Here is a 27,585-nt window from a genome sequence, read left to right as displayed (position 1 = left end):
TTCTGTACATATTACAGCCATGAACAACAATTATAAAATTAGATAAAATCATGTACCAGGAGTTACAAAAAATAAAGATGTACATAACAGTAATATATTGCATGTCATTACATTGACTTTGCTACCGCAATGAATCACCTTCTTTAAACATAAGCTGAACCGAACAATGCATTTGGGGAAATGTCGCGTTGATACATTTTTAAGAATGTACTATTTTGGAACTAACTGCATGTTTACTCTTAACGAATTCGGCACTTGGTGATACGTTATTGTACACTCTTACTTTGAGGGATTGTAAAATGTAATGCTTTTCGACTCAGTCTTGAAACTCGCGTTAGTAAGATCACGCAGTAATCTCCCCGGATTCAATATTTAAAACCTGGATACGGTCAATATTGATCATTTCACACACAAGCTCAACAAAGCACCAATGTCGTTTGATGCATTTCTATTTTTGGTCTCGGATGAAAATAATACGATAATTCGTATTACAACATTTCAAAACGTCTTGTATGAGATTTATTTCTCATAAACACTTAGCAAAACTCTTTTCCATGGCCAGTATAGAGAGAGAGGGGGAGAGAGAGAATTCAGACTCCCTAAGGGAGATGTCACCTCTTAATATTTAACCTTACATCTTGGTGAAGGCGATGCGAGAAAGACACTGGATTGCTGTAAAAAAAAAAGATGAACTCTCTGAGTTCTGACGACACGTACTAATTTTATTGACGTAATTTAGATAGCAAATTGCACAAGAAATACATCTACATAAACTATATATTTTGGATATAGGAAATCCTTATAAATTTACAATATTTTTTCAAACTTACCAACTTCATACAATTGTATAATTTCTGTCTTTTAGAATATAATGTAATTAAATATATAATAATAATAGCCAAACGTGTGTAAATATTCAGTATTTGAAACTAATTCAATAATCATACATAGAAAAGTATTTTACTGAATGTGAAGTTGGTAGTAAATTCATCAAGGATCAATAGTATAAATGAAAGTAGATATAACTTCCTTACATAATAAACTTTCCAATACATTATAATAGTAAACAGAAAAAGAATATATAACAAATGTTGCAAACATGTCAATTTTAGACTGAAGTCTCACCATAAGATCTTAAACTTTGAAAATCCTTGTACTGTATAGAAAATTTACATAGTAGCTTAACCTCTGAGAGAGACGAGCTCTTTTAGTTCTGACGAAACGGACTAGTTTTGCACAGCAAATCTTCTCGCTTCTTATAAAAAGTTTCTTAGGACGCGGCCAAATAAGGGCATACGTCTTACTTCTTGGGTTAGTCAGAATCTCAAAGAGAGGCTTCATCTTTTCTTACCGACTACCGTCTGGGTCTTTGTACGTTATCAAACATATTTTTGCATAGACACGTGAAACCTTAGTGATACACATGACAGAAAGGAGTTGCATGCTCAACAACCTCACTGCTGAGTTCTAAATTTCCAATTTAATGTATTATACAATGTCTAGGATTGTTTTGATTTCACATAACAAAGCACAATCTGTATTGAAATAGTACACATTTATATTACAAGAATAAAAAATTGTTTTAAAACAATTTACTGAAATATTCCATCATAACAATTGCCATAAATTCAAAGAAATACGTATTCGTCGGAGAGAATTTGTTACTATCTCATCATAAAAACTGTCTCTAAATTTCTACTGTCTGTGGGAATGGAGCTATATTTCATTAGGCAAAAATGCAATCTCCATTATTTCTTAAATATGAAAACAACTTTGTCCAACGTGTCAATTCTCCGACAATAGCAGACAAGTATGTGTGTGTAAACTCTACAGTTTAAAGACCACAAAGCTCATTGTATTGTTGGTTTTTTTTTTTTGTTTGTTTGTTTGTTTTTGTTGGTTGAGTTTGCAGTATAGAACTATTTCAGCGATAACAGCATATATATTCCTTTGTGTCCTCTATTACAGTGGTGTAAACTTTAGGTTGATGTAAATGCAATGTATGTGCAATTCATTCTACATTGTTGGGACGGTACCATATTCCTTCATAGGGACATACTTTCAAGGGATCCAGAAATTACTTTTTGAATCTGAGTAAGGTCTAATATATATAATAACCTCTATTGCTGCATAGCAACCCTTTTTTCGCATCTTGATTTTAGTTGTCTTGTCAGTATCCAAAACAACAATTTAATATTAATTATTTTGACATGCGATAAAAATATTCTGTATAAGCATTCATTTTCTCGTTATTTGTTAAAGAAAAACATTTCAATGGAGCTGACTTGACAGGAATTGACAGGAATTACTAGGCACACATTTTACATGTTTCCTGTCAAGTGTCATGACCTTCTGTAAATCATTCAGTGTGTAAGTGTGCGTGTGTGTGTGTGTGTGTGTGTGATTTGGAATTTTTAACGTTGCTTTAACAATTTTTCAGTCAAATCGGTACGATGTCTGCAGTGTGACTGTTTATAGTGATGTCTAGCACTGGGATATCTAGCCACATACATGTCGAATAATGTCCCACCCAGTCACATTATCCTGACACCAGGCCGACCAATCCTAACACTAACCTCTTAATGCAGAGATCCAAGCGAGGCAGCTGTTAGTGCCGTTTTTGTAAGTCTCTGGTATGACTCGGCTGGGGATCGAACCCACGACCTCCCGCATTCGTGGCGGACGCTCTAACCACTAGACCACCCGACCGGAGCGATTAGACCAAGACGTGCTCAGTGTGATCATCAATAAATATCCATCATTATTGATCAACGTCACCAATTAATCGACTGCCATTGTGTATTCGTGTAGAGTTTGTGCGGTGGCGTTGATATCCACTGACGTAGTTGAGAAAGTCGTGTCGTGGTAGTGAGAACTCACTTGTAAAAGCCAAAGAAAAACCAAATGCAAAACAAAAACAAAAAAGGAAAAGCAAAATCTATTTAAAAAAGTATCGCACATGGAGCAATCGCTTGTGCAACCCAATCTTGGGCAGGATCATCGTGTGAATCTAAATTAATTAGTCATATTTCATGCTGACATGGATGTTCAGGTAATTCGGTGCGCATAAATATTCTTCCTAAATATTTTATTCGGTTTTGTCGTGCCAACATGATTAATTTAGTATTTGACACTGGCAACTCACGTGATCATATGAGTTTTATTCCTCCTCCACGTGGGAGTACTCGCATTCCTGGTATAATTCGAAGACCTCAAACCTTCTTGTGTACTTATTCGTCCACCGGTTGTTTCTTCTTTGTCATTATGGCAGCTGTTTCAACTACGCCTAACGTAGCTGTTTTCGTAACGGCTTATGCTGACGTTGCGATCCACGCTTAAATTAAAACGCGTATTATACACATTCCATGGATTTGCAAATACCCGCGATCGCTGCCGCAGACAGCGTTAATTTTACTCCAGTGTTGGTCCTGTTTGCTTTATTGAGATGATTCGTCTGTCGTTTCGGTTAGAGCATGTTTGTTTGCTCCCCGTATAACTGTGCGGGGTTTAAATTCAGTGATGTTTTGCCTTTAGTTTTGGTCGGCGATCGTACTTTGTGTCAACGACATATCATTTACGAGTATGACATTTTTGGTTATATCACGCGGATGTCTAATGGTCTGACCGCTAGCAATCTGAGTGTGTTTAAAAATCCATTGTTTTTGCCTGCACATTCGGGCATTTTAACTTAAATTATTTTAATGAATTCTGAGAGAGTTCCAAAGAGATATTTAGTTTCTTACTAATTGGACTGAATATAATCTGTTCAAAGAAGTAGTAATGATCAATATTTGGATGTGAGAGTTGTTACATATATTTTTATATCCTGTTTCCAGACAACATTATTGTAAAGCATGTAGCTTTTAAAGCATCCTCACACACTTCTCATAATGCCTTTTCTTAATATCTTTTGTTTTATTTTATTTTTTTCCCCATTCCTTATAAACCTGTACAATTGTGTGTTTATTTAATGAAACACCTGTTTTGATGAGTTATTAAAGTTAATAATAGGTGTGAGATTTCTGTGAGAGCAGTAATTGCATCACTGTTATCATTGGTAGAGATGTAACAATGCATATTTTCTATTGCAACCGCAAATTCTTAGTTTATGGATTGTTTTTGGAAGTGGATTGTTTTAAAGGGTTATTATGTTGGTTTTTTAAAGATCTAATCCCCTCAACCCAACCCTCTACTTTGCTAGAGCACCATTTAAGTTTATATTGAGAACAGAATTTGATTTTTTATTTGTTGTGTTTTCAATATTTGAATATTGGTACAATAGATTTAAAGCCATCTAAAGTGTGTGTTTAGAATTAATGTAACTTGTTATCACAATATCACCACACTCAAAATAAAGATAAATGGGGAGAGTGGTTCGTCTTGTCAACATCCTCTTTCAAAATGAAATCACTTAGACAAGTGTACATTAATAGTTACACATGATTTAATGTATGAAAATTCGATCGATTGATACAATCGATTTGTCATAATTTAAAAATAAGTTGCTGTAGCTATCAATATATATGAAAGAAAATCAAATTACTGCTATAAAAACTCAAGTGATATAAATTCCTGATATTTCAACAACGTATCGCTCTTTCAGAAAAGTTGTTTGATCTTAGTGTATAACTGTATGGGGTCCATTTGTGATACCGTTTCCTGTACAGACAGAATCAAGTTTGTATGACTCATGTAGAAGTGAAACAGATCCCCAACCCCAATTTGAAGTATATTATATAGGCCTGTTGCCTTTTCGAAATCATGTTGTGACTTATTCATTCCAAAATATATTGTTTTCACTAAAACCTGTCCAGTGTCTTTAAAATAATTTATAAAAGTTAGCTGTGAAACCATCGGACCCTTGGCATTTTCATTTTGCAGTCTTAAGAGACTACTTTAGTTTATAGGTCTAATCATTCAATCATTCTGAATATTATTTATTTTTTGCACCTCAGAAGAATGGAGAACAGTTTCAAGATCAGATAATAAATATCACGTCTTTTTTTACATGAATTGCTATAGTAACACTTCGCTTCCTCCAAACTTTTCACTTGGGTTACTGTTATTGATCCATTATTTTGAAGAAGTTTAGGCCCCATTTTGCTATAGTATTTACCGTTCCACCCAAGCTCTGTTTTGTTGGAATTTAAGTTTAGTGAAAGATGTAAATTCTAACATAATGATTTAATAAATGCACTGGTCTACAACGAAGTAATCTAATAGCAAATTACAAAATTAATTGTGACCACAAGCTAACAATCTACATAATTCCACCTCGCATCTACTAATTCTCAATGTAAGGCTCCAGGCCATTTCTTAGATATGCATGTAAATGAAACACTTCAAAGGTAATTCTACATACTAAATGATCCTGTTAATTAAGTGTACATACTACTAATAATTACAATTATGATGCCTTAATATTTGCAAAAATCGAGCAAATAACTTTCTGACCTTTTCAAAGCTGTGTCTTTCTTTTGAATCTACCTCTTAGTTCTGACGACAGATTATGAGTGGCTTCTTTCTCGGAGTAAACCCTGTTGATCTGAAATCTTTCAAGGAGAATCCTAAATTACCCTTACGATTTCGGAAGATATTGTAATCATGCCTTCTCTCTCAATCTCGATTGGATATCGTTGTGGACCGATCACATCAAACCTAGCGGACAATGTCCCTGTTGTTGTGTCTCAATGTTGGGACAGATAAGAACATGCCCCCTTTACCCAGTGGACTTTACTTGTGATCCTTGAACTAACCTTTAACATGTTATAAAGGCAAGAATTTGTTATGTGAAGCTGCTGGTTGCCTTCGCCAACTCAAGTTTTAGGTCTCTGGCTGGTCATGGTAACCTTGCGTAAGAGTTCAACACCAACCCCACTGCAATCTTTAGAGATCAGGTAAATTATAGCTTATACATGACTTTAGCTGGATACTATGCAAACGTGACACCCTTCAACATGCCGCGGCTCTATTTTTTCTATAAATAATTAAATTTTTGCACTTAGATTTATTTTCAGTCCATCTCTTTTAATGTCATTAAAACCATAACTGTCCATAAAGTTATGTTTTTGTGCAAAGGAAACATTTATTGCAGAGAATAATTTGTGAAATAAATAACGGGGCCAACTTTGTGCTTTAAAAAATCTAGAAACCAGAAATGTATAAAATATTTCTAAATGTTCCACAAACTGTATTGGGACAATTAATAAACCAAACAATTATATATAAAATATTAATATAAAAATATACAAAAACTTACAATCTTATTGTGATGTGTGGCCTATTAAAACAACTGTGACAAATCCCACTAAGCAACACTTAGTGCCTAACATATCTCCACGGAACTTATAACCATGTCCATAGCTGTTTAGAAACTTCCAAGAAGAAGAAGCTAGAGTGACAACAGTAAGTTTGGTGAAGTTGCACAAAACTACTGTAAATAAAGACAGTGTCGTCATTAATACCTGTTATTACCTTAAAATTATATTTCATATATTATGAAACATCATTTCGACGCTCGCAGCAAATACCATGTTTTACTGACGTTTGATAGAGAAAGAGTTAATATACTATTAAATTAATAACAATTGGTCAGTAATGTAAAGAAAACAATCAGTCTTTAAGTCCCACCTGAAAACTTTAATAATACTGTAAACATATCAGTCCATCAGTCAGTGTTGAATGTAAGTAATTGATTACCTGAGTAAAGCTAATACAGCATGCCACTGTAATAATTAATTTCATTCCCATCACTACTGATAAGGCAGGAGCTTCATAGCCAAAAGGGTGTGGGTTTGAATCTTACCATTGGATCAGCTAGTTTTGTGTGCCCTTGGACAACACACTTTATTCGGGGGGAGGAGTATCCAATAACTTATTTGTGTTGCTTTGCTATAAAACACTAAACCAATCAATGGGAAATATATCAGTGTTTGTTTCTGTTGCAGGTGTGCCACTGATAGATGGAGAACTGTCAGATTTCCCAAGCTGATACAACTGTCTCGTGCCTTGGAACTAATCCTGACTAGTAGGCCAGTTGGGAGCATACTAAGCAGTTGAAATGGGACTAACCAATATAGTTGTTGGTACATGAACAGGTTGGCATATATTTGAAATGTAATAAAATCACTTTCATACCAAAGTTCTTGGGACACCAAAATGCCCTCTGCTGGCTTAGTTGGTATACCAAACACACAATATGCTTCAGCAGTTCATGACCCTCTCATGTTTTGGGGATGTAGAATAGGCATGGCTAATGGAAGCAAGAGCCATGGTTATTGTACCAGATGCAATTGATGCTTTAGTGATTCCTGACCAGGTGCAGGTTCAGACCATTGGATTAGATGAGGTCATCATCATGTATCCTTGGGAAAGGCACTTGATACCAATTGCCATGGCACTAAACACCTTATGTTACTGTGTTGTAAGACACCAAAACACACCAAAAATTGCTTTAGTGTCTCCACGACTCCTTATATCCATATTATTTATATATTGAGCTTCATCGGGCATCTTGCACAAGACATAAACTTCTTGTATCTGTGTTCACACTGTAGAGATGCTGCCAGTCTGTGTGACTGGATTCTCACAACAAAGATCGCTTGTCATGCAACTTCCCAAAACCATTTTATGCATAAACTATCCAGCGCTTTTTATTTAATTGTCTCCTAGAGAAGTAAAACAATGGGATCCATGTTGTGGCTTATGAATAATCAGTGAGTATATTTAGACCAAAATGGAAGATAACTCATGTCTTTATGATAAGATCATCTGCTATGGTCCATATTATAGAGCAAGTGGAAAACTATCATGTTCTGACACAAATTGAAGGTGTCACACAAACTGATGACACAGAAGTAACTGGCATCTCATCCATAGGTCATGTGAAAGGGGAAATACAGGCTGAGGAAAAGGAACCAAAATGCCAAGGTTGATTACCTGCATAAAGAGTTGACATTCATCTTAGAGGAACAAGAAGTAACACAGAAGCATGGTACATAATGAACCATCAGATAACATAGACCCAGATCTGGTGGTACATAAAAAGTTGACATTCCTGTGTACACTAATAGCATCATCTCATAGGTACAAGAAATAACACAGAAGCATGGTACATAATGAGAATATTGCAGTATTCGAACACACCTGATATACATGTACTATTGTTATGTATTATCTATATCTTGTGTGTCATCATTCATGATTATAGTTTGTAAGGGTCATTTAGTTGATAATATTTTAAACATTAATTTTTTATGGATCATAGGTTTGCACTTTAGAAATGAATCATTATTGCATCAAGTGCATAGATTGATTCATAAGGTTCCAAGGTTGTTATGTACTGTAATTCGCATTAACATCATGTGATGTGACTGAGGTTCATGGGGTCTTTGAAGGGACTGGCTGGCATAATTTCTGATTTGCTAGCATAACCCACATGACCGTGTTTACCAGTTCAAAAAATTCTGGAATGAATATGCGTTTCTCAACTGTATTATGATTTAGTAATCTATATGAGAATTATTACATGGAATTGAATATTTCTGGTAATATTTCATGGTGGAAGAGTTATATCGAGAGGATTCATTTATTTAATACTCATTTAGTTGAATTACAGTGCTCTAACATTGATTTAAAGACTATTTGTTTATTTGATAATTAAATAGCTACTACTGAATTAATATGAATTCATTTAATAGACATTTAGAGATTATATCATAGTGATTCTTCTGTACTGTTAGTACATCAGTAGATTACAGAACAGTAGAACTCATTCAGATTACTCAGTCCTACTGGAATGGATAGAACATTTAGGACTTGATAGAACTTCTTGAGGATTTCATTAACCATACTTTAAGCTATTTTACTATTATTCTTTGCATTTTAGACAAATATATTTTCAATTTTATAAAACTTGATGGTTTGCACTCTTTTTTGTTACTTATTCATGCCTCTCCTTGGACATAGTGACATAAAGAATTATATTTTCATCAATTTTTTTTAAAGTATATTGGAATGGGGTTAACAATGCTGTGCTTGAATATTTGAGGGCAGTAATTGTGGTTGTACTGTCACATATCAGTTTTGATGGCTTCTGTGATGTGTCGCTAGTAAACTATTGCAAAAGTACAGCTGCCATTAACCTCATCAGATCTTCAAACAGAGCCATTAATTAGTAATTAGTTAATTGGTTCCTAATTTGATATTGACACTTTTGTTAAAGAATTTTATGAATGTTGTTTTTATCCTACATTGCTCGCAGGCAAGATGGATTTTAGCTGTTATCAATGTTTTAGTAACGATTATGTAATTAGTTACATTTTCTTCTCTTTTTTTTCCAGGTGCAGCATCATTAGTGAAATGCACTGGAAAACATGGTTCATTCAACATAAATAAACTATGACAATTGTAATATTTTAGTTTTGTAAATCTTATTATGTACATAACATTGACTAAACTGTAAACTTTGACAGCTTACATTATTATCTAATTGTTTTATAAATGGTTATTACCTTTTTTGTTATCCTGAAGATTGTGTTCCTTAATTATCACAAAGATCACATTAACCAGTATTAATCTCACAGGTCACATAAATCACTGTTGAACAAATGCCTGATGAAAGGGATTGGGCGTTTGTTTATGCAAGAGCAAGTATAACCATTAATCAACTCAACATTCAGCAATTATCATGGGATTGGGATGGGGTTAGTTAGTATTTGTCTCAGATTTTAGTAAATGTTAGGTGATACTGATTGGGTTGTAGTGTGTGTGAAGTGCCTTTAATACACATTTCATATTTTAGTAAATGTAAGGTGATAGTGATTGGGTGTTGTAGTGTGTGTGAAGTGCCTTTAATACACATTTCAAATTCTGTATCAAGATGATATTATGGTGGTACCAGTTATTATTGTTCCAGAAAACAAAACTTTTTCTTAAATGATGATGTAAGGAAACGCTTGCTTGAAAGAATTTCTCTATAGTACTGTACATTTTCAATTTTTTGTTCATGGATTTGGTGGTTGCTTAAAACTACAACTTTGAAGACCGAACCATAAATGATTATTCTGTAGGGAAACACAAGACTTGATCAAACTGATCTTTCTATGAGAAACATGGAACTCAACCAAGAATGACCTTTCCTTGGGAAACATAGAACGTTTTCCTTTATCCACAAATTTAAAAACACGCACAAATAAATTGTACATCAAAAGAATTTGACATGTAGTTCTTGGTGGAAGAGGGAGGCATATAAGACTTTGATAGGATTCATCACTGGCCATCAAGTTTGACAGGTAGTTCTCAGTCAAAGTGGGACCCATAATTAGACATTGACTAGCCTCAGGCATAGTGCCATCCAACTTTGACAGGTTTTTCTCAGTTGAATATGAGCTAGTACATTATTTAGACAAGATTCAGCCATATGACCATCTGGTTGTGACAAGTAATTCTGAGGAAAAGGAGGCCCATATAAGATTAGACATGTCTTAGGCATTTGCCCATTGACTGTTTGCTAGTAGTTTTACAAGGAGAGGGGCATAAAATATTAGACTGGCCTCAGATATAGACCCATCCAGCACTGACATGTAGGTCTAAGCAGAAGAATGTGCTCATATCAGATTTAGGCAGGCCACAGGCATAGGGTAATCCTGTTTTCTTAGCAGAGATTGTAGATGTTGAGAAGGGAAGAATGTTTAAATGATGAGTCATTATTAAAATCTACTTGAAGAGAGAGATTTAATGAAAACAATTTGTATTTAATACATTATTGAATTAGAAGGTAGAAACATTTTTTTTTAAAGCTCCAGCTAATTTAGTCATATATTGCAAATTTTACTGAATAGAGTACTCACAGTTACATGCTTTTCATTGCTACCATAGTAGCTGTAAATCTTGGGGCACGAAAAATATGATTATTTTGTTCCATATCCTTAGACATATAAGCATGTAACAAAATATTGTATTTTTGGTGTCGCAACAATTGTAGATACAAACTATGTCAAGACAAAATTGGCAAGAAAAACAAGTCACACAGCAGTGACCAGTCCCTTCAATAACCACATCTATAAACTGTTAGAAACTAATATGCTTATTTTGTATGTGCATATTTTATGATTTCTCCTGCATGAAATTAAATAACGTTAAATAAAGACCTTATATTTCACAGGCTGGTTAGAGTTTATCCAGGAGACCATGCTGTACTGTACTGTAATGTGCCGCACTTAATACAAATTGTACGTAGAGTCACTTGTATCTTTGTTTATTCTTAAAAATATTAGATGCGGGTTTTCTTTATTCATTGTTTTTACCAAAGCACATTTATCCAGATTACATTTAGCTAGATGTACATAAGTATTTAATTTATTTTGATCCATGCGCTCACGAGTTACTCTTTTTAAATGATAAAAGTGATCCTCCAAATTAAAGCATCCTTTATGAAATGGTACGCACGTTTAATTGTAAAAGACACATAACCAGCATATGTTCACATAATTGTTACATGTTCATGAAAAAATGATATGCACACAATTGTTACATGTTCATGAAACAATGATATGACCACAATTGTTACATGTTCATGAAAGAATGACCACAATAGAGGCTACACTTCAGGATATAGATCGACTAGAATCATCATCGATCTATTTTACTTTTGTCTTGTGGCTGAACAAATTCATAATTTTCCACACATGGGAAAACTGGTTGTTTCTCCTTCGTTTATAATTGGTGGATTTGTCTTTTGTTTTCTAGCACTGCAGACCAGTTAATTGTTTAAGCCCAGAGACTGACTTGGCTTGAGGGAATATTGACCAGCGGCTATGTCATTACTTTGATGAGTAAATTGCCTTTTGGCCCATAATATTAGCATGATTACTGTAGCTGTGTAAATGGTGTTTAAGGTTGCTTACATAGCAAACTACAACTGAATTTTCACAGTGTTGGTTATTTTCAAAGCATTATTTCTGAAACATTTTTATTGTATTTTGGAGATAATATTTAAGTTTAGTGCAGTACTGCCTGTGATTCGAATCCAAGAGATGTACTTCATTCAGTGGAAGTTCAATCCTTCAATGAACATGCTATGGGGCCATTATGTAAATATGCTCACTAAATGCGAGCCTTGGACCAAACATTATTCTTGTTTGTTGTTGTCATAGTGGGATCACATTTTAATGAGTTATGTATTTACACAAGTCTGAATAGGGTAGAAACAATAAGGAAACAGGTGAAAATTAAATAAATTTATTGAGTTTTCAAAGATATTATATTCAACATTTCCTTGTACTAATTCATAATGATAATCTCTTAACAACTACAAAGTCATTTGATAATGTGACTGGGTGGGACATCATGCTACAAAGTCATTTGTTTTTGGGGGGGATCTCATTATGATCAATAAAATACATCAGTCATTTATTAGAAAAAATGTTCTGTGTCTCAAGACTCGTACTAAATGAAAAAATTATGTTAGATTTGATTCACAACATTTATAGGTCATAACAAATTACTTTTGAAAATAATTTTGGGTGTACCAAGACTTGCAGTGTCCCAAGATTTACAATCATTACAAAATATATTGTATAAATTAACTATAGTAGCGCTTATGAAGTTGGGACACCCTTATTATTGTCAGAACTAAGTTTTCTGTACTGTGACTCGGTGACACTTTGAGACATTTTATTTTCCCCAGATTGCTAGGGGGATATCTGATTAACCATGATTGATTAACCATGATATTATTTTTAAAACAGAAACAGAAACTGACTTCCTGGCTGTTAAGGGACTCTTCCTATCAGTACATAGATTTTCGTCTCTTTTCTTCCTTCTGATTAAGATATGTAATGACTTCCTTGGGGAATGAAAATCCTTTTGCATGACCACAATGTTTCATCCATATTCAAAGTTTGGTGCTCAGCATTAAGAGGTTAGTGTTAGGACTGGTTGACCTGGTTTCAGGATAATGTGACTGGGTGGGGCAACATGCTACATGTCTGCGGCATGATGCCCAAGTCCTAGACATCACTATAAACTGTTACACTGCAGACATCATAGCGATATGACTGAATTTTTTTATAAAGATATGTTAAAAATCCAAATCACACACACACAGGCATAGTCAAAGTAACCTGTATTTATTGACTGAGTATTGTCTTCATCATCATCATCATCATTATTGATATTATTGGGGCCTCGGGTGACCAAGTGCTCTAAAGCACTTGCCGTTACAGATCACTATCATCTCACCTCTGTACATATGGGATCGAGTCTCGAGGTTCGAGGTTCGTGAGAAAGCTGCCAGTAGCTTTCCATGGGTCAGTGGTTCTTATCGGGAACTTCACTGGGTTCTTCCATCCAGTTATACTGGCCATGATGCATACCCTATCTTGCACTGAGAAATGGTGGTAAACCCAAAACAACAACAACAATTATTATTATTATTATTATTATTATTATTCATGCTATATACTTTGTTAATTTCAATTTTTTTGTAGCAATCTGATTTTTTATGTTAAAATTAGTATGGTGAGAAGAGAAAGAAACAGTAGTCGTAATAGTTGTCTGGTGGAGTTATTTCTAAATCAGCTTGCCAGATAAGATAAAACGCTGTCAAACCACTGAACTCCTACTTTCTGACCGAACTATCTAGCTCGCTGATAAACTACACTGACTCCATGTGAATGATATTTGCAACTTCACATGCAGAACTTTTGTAAAAGTTACAGAGATTAAATGCAACTTAAAGGTTTATCAGATATTTTCACAATTGCTTCTCAGACTTGTAAACATTTAGACTTCTTGTTGTAAATATAAATTTGGTACATGTAATCTTCACATTTCTGAGGTAAATCCAAACAATATTTACTATCAAAACCTGTTGTGACAATGTATTCCCAGTCTTGTAATCTACTTTATGTGGAAGGCATTTTAGTTCTACAGTATTTCGACATTGTTTGTATTATATCACAGTTTATAGCATGTCATCTCTAAATGATACAAATCATTTTTTTAATACAAATAATACAAATCAGTCTTTTTTCTGAGCAAGGGAAATTAATAGATTCTTGCTTTTGATTAAACATTATAACAGTGGTTTGAAAATCATTTCCCACTGTCTGATAATATATTGTTTTCCACAATTCGTGTTTCACTTTATGCGACAGTAATCATATTCTCAGGGTAAATCAGGGCAGAATCGAAAAAGTAATTTACTCTTTTTTTTCCACGCGCAAACACACACATACACACAGTGCTCCTGGATGAAGACGTATAGAATTTACCCCTACATAGACTTGAGGATACAATATGCAGTGTTGGATAGCTGTATAAAGACATGTACATAGTGCTCCAGTATAAAGACATAGATACATAGTGGTATAGTATAAAGAATTTTAGATAAAACATGCTCCAGTAGAAAGAGTTAAAGATATACATTGGTAATGTAGAAAGACCTATAATGCTATAGATACAGTGTTCCTGTATAAAGACTTATTAATATGAAGTATTTTTGTATAAAGACAGAGATGCACAGTACTCTTATAAAGACATAGATGTCAGGAGTCAAGCTAGACTTGAATTTTAGGGAGAATTGATTTCTCCTTTTGGACAGAACAGGAAGAAGAGCTCAACACAGAGAAGTGGAAGCAAAGCAAGCAATATATATATATATATATCATTGATTTCTCTTATTAGAATTATGCCCTTTATTTTCCAGTGTTCATATTTGCCTTTACGATTGAATTTAAGAAATGTTTCGAGTTATTTTGGACATATGAATTTAAGAGAGAATAACTGAAACTTCATTGCATCAAATTTTAACTGAGTAACCAAATTACATTATTGTAACTGTAAAGTCAGTAAAAATGCTTAATGAACTTAATCAGTTTTGTTTGCTTTCTAATATTGCACTTGAAAGATTTGTAATCGCACTGGAAACAACTCCTGTACCATGTACATGAGGACAAATGCACACATCTTTATGTTGTACTGTTCGACTCGAATTTTTGGGTTGATGATGAAACATTAATGTAACTTTTCATACATAACAAACTGAAATCCATAAAATTACAGACAGGGTTCCTTTGTAGTTGGCATATGAACCAAGCCCTTCTTTCCAACCAAAACAACAAATATATGGGTGTATCTATGTTTTTATAGGTGGAGGGTTTTCACAATGTAGCCACTCACTTTAAATGGCTTCATTACAACAATCCATTAATATGATTGCAAATATATGTTTTTATTATTTGTCCATGTACTTGTAGTAATTTTTGGCATTGGTTGAATAGTATTTGCTTTGCTATTTTTTTTCTTCATTATTTGCACAAATACGAGTCAAGTCAGAAAACATGTTTGACGTTAACACGTTACGGCACTTCTAACGAATTTCACAATATAGCATTGTCCCATACATTTCTGACCTGCATAGCTGCATTTTAATGTTAAATATAACTTAATGCCTAGGCCTTAGTTTCTATGAATTGTATATGCTTCTGAATATTTTCAGTGTATCCCCTAGGGGAGCAAGACTGCGAGCCAAAATCTCCTTAGTGTTAAAACGGGTTCAGACTGGGTAAAAAACAAACTTTGGTATCAAATCTGGGGGTAAAATTAAAAATGTTGGGGTCTGGAGTGCAAATGAGGGTAAAGGGAAACACTGATTTTTGTCCAATGGTTTACTAATTTAATCACGAAATAGTGTAGAAGAAGCAGTTCAAATATCTAGATTACCGATTATGTTCTTCAAATACCAATTGCTGTTTACATATTATTATTAAAGTTTTGAACCACAAGTTTATCTGTTTTTATCATGAAAGGATAATATGTGGAAACCGGCCAGTGATAGTTGCTAACTTATTTGGGAAAGGGTTAATGGTGAATCGGGTATAAAAATACATGCCTGTGAATGTGCAAGAGTTTGTCAGTATAATTGATATAAAACCTTGCTACTTGATGGCTTGATGAATACATTTCGCTACAAAACACTAGAACTGACCTGGTTAAGGCAAGAAGGCATCTAAATAACTATGGTAAGACAGTGTACATCTAAAAATTCACAGGATGAAGTCATTTATTCGTATCCCTAAAAGAAGATGATGTTTACATTTTTAGGCGCCTTAGTCACCCACTTCACCTGGTAGTGTGACCCATGTATCATATGCAGTTCTCTCATTTAAATAATTATAAATACACAGTGGTCTTGTATAAAGATGCATAAATACATAGTGCTGCTGTATCATGGCTTATACAGTACTCCTGTATAAGGACTTATATATACACTGTACTCCTGTATCAAGTCTTATAGATAGTTCGTGCCCATGTATACTCCTTAATGTACTTAATTTCAGGCTGGGGTCCCAGATGGCCAAGTGGTCAAAGGCTTTTACAGATCACTAATATTTCACAGATCTCTGACATCTCACCTCTGTCTATATGGGTTTGAGTTTTGGCTCAGCGACGTGGGAATGTGAGAAGCTTGCAAGTAGCTTCCTGTTGGTTGGTGGTTTTTCACTGGGTTCTTCCTCCACACAGTATACTGTCTGCAATGTATAGCATAAACTGTGCTGAAAAAATGGAGTTCAACCAATAAGAACAATAATTTCAAGGCAGTTGTCAATATTTTAAATCATGTTTTATCATCATTTTGTCATAATTATTCTATGCAAATATGATCAGGAATGACAAAACGAACAGCAAATTCTCATTATGTAAGAAAGATAATTATTTTACATATAGTAAATTATTTGCACCTTTAAAGGAACTTGACTTATTATTCCAGCACAAGAAATTTGCCACATGAGGCATAGTAATTTCTACTTATTGTTATTTCAGTTGGTAAATGTATAGCTTTTGCCTTTCAGAAATGTTTGTGATGATAAAAATATCTCTACAGTTGTCAAAACTGATTGCCCATGGATTCTCTGGCACTCCGGTAGCGATAACCTGTAGGACGCACCCTTCTGGTGATAGCTGATGAATGTTATGAGAATCACATCCAGTGACATAGATGTTGTCATACCTGTCCACAGCTACTCCTGAAGGACATATGAGGTTGTCAGGACTGTAGGTATACTGCTTCTTGCCTTCCATATTAAAACAGTGAAGGGAATTATTTCTATACGCAGTCACATAGACTCGTGTTTTAGAGTTATTCAGAGCTATGTAGCTGTACCATCCAGATGGTGAGTCATACTGATCAGAATAGTTGACCTCTCTCCCATCTCTGATCAGACTCCAGCAATACTTTTTATTATCACAGTCCCCAACCACAACCATCTCTCCCCTTCCAGCTGATGCAATTCCATGGCATTTATGTTTAGTTGTTATTGTTCTGACTGGACTGATGACATCATCCCTGACTGATAGAATCTGAATTTTATTCCGATTATACATAGATACAGCCACTTCCTCATCATCTACCACACAAATGTTACAAAGATCTCCTGTGAGTTTGTATTGTGTAACTACTTGATGTGATTTGTTAAGAAGAATGCACTGCTTATTGTTCATATCAACAAGCATCACCCTGTCTCTAGGGAGAATAGTAACACCAGTATACCAAGGTTTATATACACAGATATTAACATTAAATGTTTCTACTTTCTCAACCTGGCATTCCTTTGTTGTTTTCCTCGACTCGTGTATTGAAAGAGTTGGGCATGTCATGGACACAAGTTTTCCAACATCGGAGGATGAGAGCGATAAAATAGATTCTAACAGTGGGGTGAATTTCACCTGCATTGTTATTGTGTCTGTCCTCTCGTATTTTTCTCTGACCTGAGAGTAATATAAAGGTAGTTGTGACTTTATTTTTTCTGCAGTCAGAAATTTTTGTATATCAATTCCATATTTGTGGACTGTTTCACAGAGAACTTGAGAATTTCTTATGGCATGAAACAGTGACAAGCATTGATGGTTCTCTTCTTGTGTTCTAATAACAACTTCTTTGTGAATTCTCGTTACCTCTGTCTTCACTTTCATCTCTAATTCGTCCAAAGCTGTATTGATTTTCTTTCTCATTTCTCTGATTTGATCAGTCAGTCCATTAACTTGGGACTCGAGATCATTCATATTAGACTCCTTTACATCGATAAATGTTTTTAAGTGAGTTTCCAGTTTCCTCAACTCTTCAATGATTTCACTTGGTTTGGATTCATGTAACAGAGCAGGGAGTTCTTCCTTCAAATTTCTCACATCAGAACAAGCTTTATGGCTTTTAAAAAAGCAAATGCCACAACAGGCAACCTTGTGATTATTGCAGTAGAAATTTAGATCTTCACCGTCATGCTCAAAACATGTAAAACCTTCGGCAAATTTCATCACATTGTGTGGGTTGTTCAATAACTGCTCCATTGTGACAATAGCGTGAGTTTTTGACATTTTCTGTTTCCTGTGAACGCTTAGGCAGGTATCACACATTGCTTCCTCGCATACTGCACAGAAGCCTGTAGCTGCGACAGAGGTGTCATCAGAGTTACATGCATCACATCTACGGTCTACTTTCGATGTTGTGGGTAACACTGATTGTATTGCAGTGTCGACTGGTAAAAGAGACGCCCATTCACTAGTTGGTTTATTCTGTTTAAAATTGCCAGTTGTTTTTTTACATACTGGACATTCGATGTATCTCTTTTTCTCATGTTCTGTAGCCTTGCTTGTTATGTAGGACTGTAGACAACTCTGACAAAATGTGTGGGCACACGGTAGCTGTCTTGCTACGTTGAATAATCCCAAGCAAATGGGACAAATTGGTTCCTCTTCAGTCCGTTTTACAGCTGTCGCCATTTTGAACGATCTCCCTTTACTATCCTGTCTAATATTACGGTACAACTGGTTATCATAAACGCCTTAAACTGGTCGTGTTTTTGTGTCTTCCTGGTCGTGTGTGAACATGTTTAAAGCTCGACTGGTAAACGAAACATTTTGCCATAAATAATACTGTATCTGAAACTAATATAAACGGTTTTAAATAAGAACATATCAGTCTGGTCGAGATAGCACCAGGTTGAAAATATATACGTGTCGTCCTATGGGTACCAAAGTGTTTTTTATTTTTTATATATATAAAAAATAGGGAACATTTAGTCTAAATGGGAAATTAGATAAGTGAGAACTGTTGGCCCGTCATAAACAACTTTGCCTTCTTCAAAATTTAATGAAATGATTCAATTTTCCATTCCGGTCATTGGTAAAAATTTCTTTTCCTTTGAAGCGTGCTTGTCAGTTTCATTTTCATATGTATTTTTCTTTTATAATTTATTTGTTGCAAATTTTTTTTTCTTCTTCAAATGTTGAGTTTTGTATGTATAGGTTATTATATTTTTATTGGAAAATATGTAGTCGTTGTTTTGAAAATACTGCACGACGTTGCGAAGTTTAGTATTTTTCAGAAGATAAAAACCTATATATATATATATGCTCATTTTTTAAGTACCTGAGGCCTAATAATAAAAGACATTACAAGAAACAATGTTATTGAATTTATTATTAATTCCAAAATAAATTCACAACAGTAGATTCATCAATACTCAAAAACAGTATTCATGTGCACATACCTCCGTCCAGCGACCTTTTAATTTAGTCGCTCGCTCTAAATCATATTCACAAGGAATTATCGTTTTGGTCTACTTATAATTTACATTTACAGTCATATTGTGAATAAATGGGCATGGATTTTGTTTTTACGTTGATTCAACACAATTCTGCTTTTCTGATTACGAGGGGACTGGATTATTGCGTCAGTTCAGTGCAGAAATAGGAATCGATTTTAGCTGGAAAAGTAGGTAGTCCGATAAATCAACCCCATAAATCTGTGTTGTTACTGATGTACTACGTTGCGGGTCTGATGTGACCTGTTAATGATAATGTGCAATTTTGCTGCATGCAAATCATTCCGGAACAAACCGGCGTACACTTTAGACATATGCCGGTAATTGGTGACAGCCATATCAAGCGCGAAATTCAAAATGGCCTCAGGACAGATTGTTCTATTCCATGTGGATTTACAAGTCACCAAACATGTGATTTGCTCAGAAAATATAATCTACATGTCACCAAAAGAACCCTTCAGCCGACGGTAGCTGTACAGCTACGGGACATACCGGTACGTGTATAACATGTACACCAATGTGTGCAGCCAAAATTGTATGCAGATAATTGCAGCTTTTAATGAATATGTGATATCAGCCCCTCGCCCGAAAATCAATATCATTACGGGTAAAGGGCTGATTTATCGGCCTAGAAAGGTATGTTGCTAGAAATAGTTTCGATGTGCTTTAAGTTTTGCAGGACACGTCGGTCGGATTTGAAGAACTTATTAAGAAAGTACATTTTTCAGGAAATTCAAGATGCGTAAATGTAAGTATATTTGTTACCATTCTTATTACCAGGTAAATAAAAAAATGTTCATGTCCTGACTCTTGCATCTCGCTGTTGGAGGGACCCTAGCTATGACCCGTGTCATACAGTGTGCATTCTGTCGCCAGCTAACGTTATATCAAAATAGTTACACGGGAAAAATTGAAAAGCAGCTGCTTTGTGACACACCATTTAGCCAACGGAAATAGTACATTTTCGTCCTCTTGAATTATTGGCTCTGATGCTCTTAGTTTCCTACAAGAACCTTTAGCTGCATTTTTTTTCTTCTGGAATCTAGTATTCTGGCAGACTTGCAAAACGGTGCGTTTTAATAGATGAGATACACCATGGCCTCAATACTTTTCTATGCTATATTGTTTTAGACCCTAGAGAGCACTGGTCACAGTCTTAACCATTCTATTTACGAAAAGATATGAATATTCTCCTAAATAGCTGTTTCAATGATCGGAACGGTATTTTCAATTTTACTGCGTATAGCACGCTTGTTGTTGCTATTGCGAATATCACGTTCATTCGTTTGCTTCTTTGGCAGCTTCGTTTCTGACTCTGTGAACTCGTCCACATTGTTAACTTTATCATCTATACTGTCAAATGGACGAAACAGCTGCTTTAGTTCATCACAAATCTAATCAACCAGACCTAAAACGTCAGTACATAGTTTGTTTACAAAGTAGTTCCTGGCCGACCTGTGACCTTGTGGTTAGAACGCCCACCTAACGTAGGATGTGGTGGGTTCGAATCCCGTTCGAATCATGCCAAAAGCTTATAAAAATTCTACTAACTGCTGCCTCGGTAGGCGCTCAGCATAAAGAGGTTAGTGTTATGACTAGTCGGCCTTGTGTCAAGATAATGTGACTTGGTGGAACATCGTGCTACATCTCTGTGTCATGATGCTCCAGTGATATACATCACTATAAACAGCCACACTGCAGACATCGTAGCAATATGACTGAAAAATTCTTAAAGTGTTATGAAGGTGTTCAGTATCGTACAATAATGCACAATTCTGACAATGTAAAGTTTTATCAAAGACAAAAACATGAGCATACAATAATATCTTTTACATATTAATGTTATTCTTGTCAATCGTCTACTTTCGTCGTTAGTCTGCATTTCATCTATTCTTTACGTATATATCACAAACGTTTCATTCTTTTGGTCTAGAAGTAATTTTGTCTATATCCGTCTTTGTTATTTCTCTTAACTGATGTTCTATAGAATTAGTCGCACCAAACCATCTGTCAATCCGTTAATAACACACCAGTTTGAAATCTAATTTGGTTGCGCCTACTTTCTGTCATTTGATCAAATAATAAAACAGAGACTTTATTTCCAGTGACCTCTGCATATTATTTTCAGAGTAAAGTTACTGTATTACAAAAATAACTATTCATGCTGTACCTTGAACAAAGTGCCAATTAATGGTAGGATTATTGGTCGTCAAGAATACGCAGAGTTCTATTCATTTACAAGAGAATCGTGTTTACGAAATGGCACACGAAAGTTCAGTCCTGACGATTTTATGAAGAATGTATCTTATCACTTTTATCCAGTTACTTTTCTATCTTCACAGAGGAAGTTATTTTAAGCAATATGGTCCATGATTCAGGTAACCTGTTTTAGTGTTATACAATATTCATGTCGTGCGATACATTTGAATACTAACAGACTGAAAGATATCGTTTTTGAATACGCTGCTTAGAAGAAAAAACTAGATATTTCTTTTCGAACATTTTTCTTCCATGAAAAGTTGATTAGTTTCCAATTTAAAATATCTTATTCCGACGTTAAAAGGTAACTGTACAACTATAAATGAGTAATTTTAATCAAAATAAATCTTTAAATATATCATGAAGATCAGTATTGATGCTAATGAATAAGGATATTATATTAAATTTTACGTTATTGAATCAAAAGAAAGAGGCACACTATCGCGAAATTTCTAGGAGCTTAACTCTTGAGTCGGATGAAATTAGAAAGAACAAAATCTGTATTCAATCATCTTAATCACATTAGAACAACGTGTGTATTCAATGAAATTTATTACTCCTTATTTGTTCAACTGAGATAAGATCTGTATCCAATCCACTTTATTACACTGAGAAAACATCCGTATTAAATCAACTTTGTTCGACTGAGATAACATCCTTATTCAGTCAACTTTATATCATCGTAGCAACATCAATTATTTCTAGGAGGACAAGCTTAAGAAATCGTCCCCTCCTCCACCCGCGATCAACTTCAAATCTTGCGGTTAAGAGATATTATTTTTCGCATTATTTCGGAATGTTTTTATCGGGATGGAATTAATTCTCTAGCTTTTGGTAGGGGACATGTTTCGTGAATATCGTGAAATTGCTATAAAGGAAGAAAGAAACGTATATGTGGAAGGAATAGGACCGGAAATCCATCCACGAATATGTCAGCTAAAATATGATTTTTCTTATTATCTCAAACGTCGTTTCCACAAAAACAAATTATTTCTTGTTAAAGTAGTGAACACGAAGTCTAACATACAGGGTAAAATTGAAAGTAGATAACTCCAACGATAAGATGATGTTGACTATCATACGATTGGATTGTGTCCCTTTATATATAGAACTGATGAGACTGTCAAACACAAAGACTGACGTGTAATCACATTGTTTACAAATTATTGTGTCTTAGGTTTTTATATAAGGTTGCTGTGAACAAATGTACAGATTCCATTTAGTCTAGACGCTCTATTTATTTGCTCTTGTATTCAGATATAATTTAAAACTAATCATTATGAGTTATTTCATTGGAAGTATAAGGTGTTCATTGACATCTTGGACAAAATCACAGTTTGGGAATTATCGTGAATTCATTAAATCATATTCTGGATTATATAGTTGGGATACAACGAGACTGGACAGATCATCTCATTCAAGACTATTGGTACGTCAGCACAATCAATAATATAATTCATTATGCTTGGATTTGTGACAGAACGTTTTGAATTTTGGGGATTTTTTTTATATAAGGTTGTTGTGAACAAATTTATTGATTCCTCTAAGGTTAGACTCTAGATTTATTCACTCTTTTGTTCAGATATAATTTCAGACCATTTATTGAATTTGAGTTATTCATTGGATTTATAAGGTGCTCATTGACATCTTGAATAAAATCGCAATTTTGGGATCACTGTGAATTCATTCAATCATATTCTGGATTATATCCATGTGATACATCGAGACTGTGGGCAGATCAGCTCATTCAAAACTATTGGTACATCAGCACATTAAATGCTAGAATTTATTATGAACACTAAATGTTTGGATTTGTGACAGAACGTTTCGAAGATTTTTGATTAAATTCATAATATTGTAAGTTCCTCTTTCATTGTTTTAACTTTAAATCTTAGAGAAATACATTTATTTGTGAATTTTAAGAAACCTATTATTCAGGGATTTGGCCTAGATAACGAAATACTAAAGTCGGGCAAGCATTTTTTTTCTACTGTGAAACTCCAGTTGGAAGTATTACGAGGAAATGAATATTTGAATTGTCCCTCTGTATTCCGGAGCTGTATGTGAAAAGGAGGTTAGTAAGACATTTTTTTAAAAAAATGGATGATTACCACTTGCCCGTGCTTTTTGACCTAACAAGACCTACTGACTCAAGTGCCAGCCAGACGATGTGAAACTCAAAGTGGCCCGCTGCGTTTTACTAACAAAGAGTTCGGTTGGTGAGTGGGTCAGCCATGCAGTCAACACATTGTTGTTGTTTATAATCACCCTCATACTTATATTATTAACGAACCAACAGAAGTTGTTTTGATATAATAGCTCATGCTGCTATATTAAGATTTTACGTAAAACTTCTTGCCAACAGAAGTCGTGCCTCTCTATTTAGAAAAGAGACCATATGTTAGTTGTACGAATAGCTTATCCATGTGAATAAATCATTTTTCACAAAACGGATCTGAGTAGACTTTTAGAATTGTCTGTGAAAGCGCGCATGATAAGACAAAGTTACCATAATGGTTTTCGATTATGCCAACCAACTTTGCCATATATGACGTGAAACTGTTTGAGTTAGTCATCAGAAACTACGTGATACTTTCCACCAAGGAAACTGCCACTGGGATTGATATCTACATTCAGACCATATACAGATTAGATACAACCCATATGGATACATCGTTGATGACAATAACATTCTTCGTTTGGAATTATTGTTCCCATTTGTTAACAATTTCAATAAGTTGACAAAATAATATCTTCCACAATTTTTATTGGGTGTGGACGCTTCAGATGTAGCTTCATACGGCATGTTGGTCGACACGGGTTTTCGCAAGTGCTCGCTAATGCGTCTTGGATTTTGTACAGAATGAGACAGAATGTTTAAAGTATGTGAAAGATTCAGCCGCATTTGTAGTCGTAAGATGGTTTGGTGATAATGGCAAAGTTGCTGATCTGGGAGTATACACAAAGGCAGAACTGATAAATTCTATCAAGAATATAATCTGCAGAAAGAATATTAATATTACTACATTATCACGGCCATCACAGACTTGTGAAGTGGTCGACATTATCACTAGTAAATGTCCAAACAAATGTTTGGTCGCTGTTTCATCAAGCTCTCTTTTGATTTTCTTTCCACTGCGAATTCTCCTTACAAATACTGTTTATGTCACCATTAACTTTGCTCTCTTGTGAATAACGGAATTTTGTTCAAGTATCTTCGTCGTTCCATGCTCCATTATTACTAGAAAACAACTGAAGTCGGAAATATTATTTACCACGCATGGTAATCATTGTATCGAATTAGTTACCAATAGTCGATCAAAAGGCATCATCTGTAAATACATGCCATTACTGTAACCACTAGTCGATCACAAGGCATGGTCATCGTCTATTAGTACAAGACATTACTGTAACCACTAGTCCATCACAAGGCAGGTTCATCGTCTATTAGTACATGACATTGTTGAAACCACTAGTCAGTAACAAGGTAGGGTCATTGTTTATTAGTACATGGCATTGCTATAACCACTAGTCGATCACAAGGCAGGTCACCGTCTCTAAGTACAAGACATTGTTGAAAACACTAGTCGATCACAAGGCAGGTCACTGTCTATCAGTTTGCCATATTCGTCGTCATAGCCTGGTTTGTATAGTATTGTGTTGTAGCTGCATATGTTAAGGAATTACTGCAATTAGAATTTCTCGACGTATTCATTTAGTGGTATCGCGTCTAACCAGGGTACAATAATATTACTATCATATTTGTATTCCCAAAACAAATACCATTTGGCCTCCATATTTTGAGTCTATTGTGTTTTCTCGTAGTATTTATTTCGGCCAACCGTTCAGTATAGAGCACATATAGGGCTACATATGTTAAACATACACAAGTGGTATGTTAGAGTTTAACGTACACTTTTCCTGGACACAATTGTGTGGAGCCACTTGACATTACACGTAAAGATCTGGTACTAATATGGCCGTCACACCTTATCTGCTAGCCAGTTGGATATCATTTGCTCTCATGTTCTACAAACCCCGAAGAAGAAGGGTTTGCATGAACATACTCATTGGCTTTATCAGTTTTCCTAGAGATGGAAAAGCAAGTACCCAGCTTTACATTGATGCCAGTAGGATGTAAACGTCGACGGTTGATGATTATATACTTACAAACAATGAAGAAAATTAGCAGAAATATACTGTTCATGCACCATAAAATTGCTCACCGCCTAAAATGTATGTTACCGACGGTGAAATGCTATCACTCTGATGTTCTTCCAATATGATTGATATATGTGTGGAAAGATGTCCATCTGACCACATTTAAAAGACATTAAAGACAACAGTTATTTCTACAAGTGTTTTCGTTTTCCTACTGAGGTGAATGAAGGACCACATTTGATGTTTATGCTTTCTGATGTCGTCGAGTATTGCGTCTTAGGTAACATCTGCTCTGTTGCTGAGAGTCATTTCTTTCTAAGTAATTTATGACTGAGCAGTTTGAACTGTTTACGACAAAGGAGGAAACACATCGATAATTCATGCATCCCCACTAGTTTCCAATCATTAAGTCGTATTTTGACAGTGTCATTAGATTAGTATTAAAGGAGATCTTGGACACAATATTATATTCTCAAAACCAAAAGTCGATCGTACTTAAAAGGTTATCACTGATTTATACCCAGCTTGTGCAGTTAGAGGTACGACAAAGAACGCTCCTGGAGAATGGTCAGAAAGTTACTCCTTTAGCTGACACATTTATAAAACAGGCTTTATGTGAGGTCACTCTTTTGATCCTGGTATGGATCAATAAGGAGGTATTGGTCACAGTCGTCCTCTTTTTACTAATCATTCTCGTTATTCTAATCAGGGTGACAGACGGTAATCACTCATTGTAGAAGAGGAACAAGATCCAGAGATCTCCACCTTGTTACAGACGTATATTAGCAAAACTGAAGCCACAGAGGTAACTGCATGTTTTATTTGTTAAACATGGGTCCCATATGAGGACATTTATGTCATCCGAGGTACCTGCTAGTAAGGAGTGGTCAGTGAGCTATCAGACTGTAGTTTTGAGTCATATATAGAGAAAACTCTTTGTTCCGCGTATCAATCTATTTTGGCTGATCATTTAGGGATCAATACCACGCATCAAAAGTTCTTGAATCCTTTCTGTGATCAAAAAGTAAAAGTTATGACTGTAAATACACACTTGTCAATGGCAAGAAAGCCCGAAAAGAAAACATGTTGGCTTGATGGAGTCTTAATTCAAGGAGACAGAATCGTGCCATCGAGTGAGCTATTTTTCTAGATAGAAGATAGATAGATAGACAGACAGACAGAAAGATAGATAGATTTTAATAAAGAATTCAATGATAACTTTCAGTGCAAACAAAATCAGTAGGACAAATCCTTTTCACACATTGTATATTTAAGACTGAAGAGAAAAAGTAAATCATTCAATAAGATGTTCTTAACATGGTACAGAAAGTTTTGTCTTAAAATGAAGTGCAATCCATGCCATAAGTTGAGATCACAAACTGAGCATTTTGATACAACTAATTTACATCTGTGGCGTCAACAAAGGGCTAAATAAGGACATAACGTAAATTTGATAAATGGTTAGATTGAGATTGGACATAACGTAAATTTGATAAATGGTCAGACTTAGATTTGTTGTATTTGTTCAGTGGACTCAATGCAGAGCAAAGCGTCCACACTA

General features: G+C 34.9%; 1 protein-coding gene and 1 long non-coding RNA gene across 6 annotated transcripts in view; one reads left to right on the top strand and one right to left on the bottom strand.

The window, feature by feature from the left end:
• Positions 1–11,609, top strand: part of LOC149788679 (uncharacterized) — a 42,169-nt gene extending 30,560 nt beyond the window's left edge. For all 5 annotated transcript variants that reach the window (XR_016424194.1, XR_016424196.1, XR_016424195.1 and 2 more), the window contains 2 exons: positions 6,948–7,097; positions 9,342–11,609. This is a non-coding gene — a long non-coding RNA (uncharacterized LOC149788679). The remainder of the gene's footprint in view (positions 1–6,947; positions 7,098–9,341) is intronic.
• Positions 11,610–15,704: 4,095 nt separating this feature from the next.
• Positions 15,705–19,450, bottom strand: LOC149788678 (uncharacterized). Its single transcript, XM_089974749.1, has one exon. It carries the CDS (start codon positions 18,778–18,780, stop codon positions 16,819–16,821), a length of 1,962 nt encoding a protein of 653 aa, XP_089830875.1. The 5' UTR covers positions 18,781–19,450; the 3' UTR covers positions 15,705–16,818.
• Between the last annotated feature and the right edge of the window lie 8,135 nt (positions 19,451–27,585).

This window comes from Sinohyriopsis cumingii, chromosome 11, assembly GCF_028554795.1.
Source record: "Sinohyriopsis cumingii isolate HCF-2022 chromosome 11, ASM2855479v2, whole genome shotgun sequence".
NCBI classification, from domain to species: Eukaryota; Metazoa; Mollusca; class Bivalvia; order Unionida; family Unionidae; genus Sinohyriopsis; species Sinohyriopsis cumingii.
Note: the sequence above shows the minus strand (reverse complement) of the source record. Positions and strands in the feature narration are given on the sequence as shown.

Coding starts and splice junctions, on each gene's coding strand:
- LOC149788678 (XM_089974749.1), bottom strand. CDS start 18,780: ATGGCGACAGCTGTAAAACGGACTGAAGAGGAACCAATTTGTCCCATT.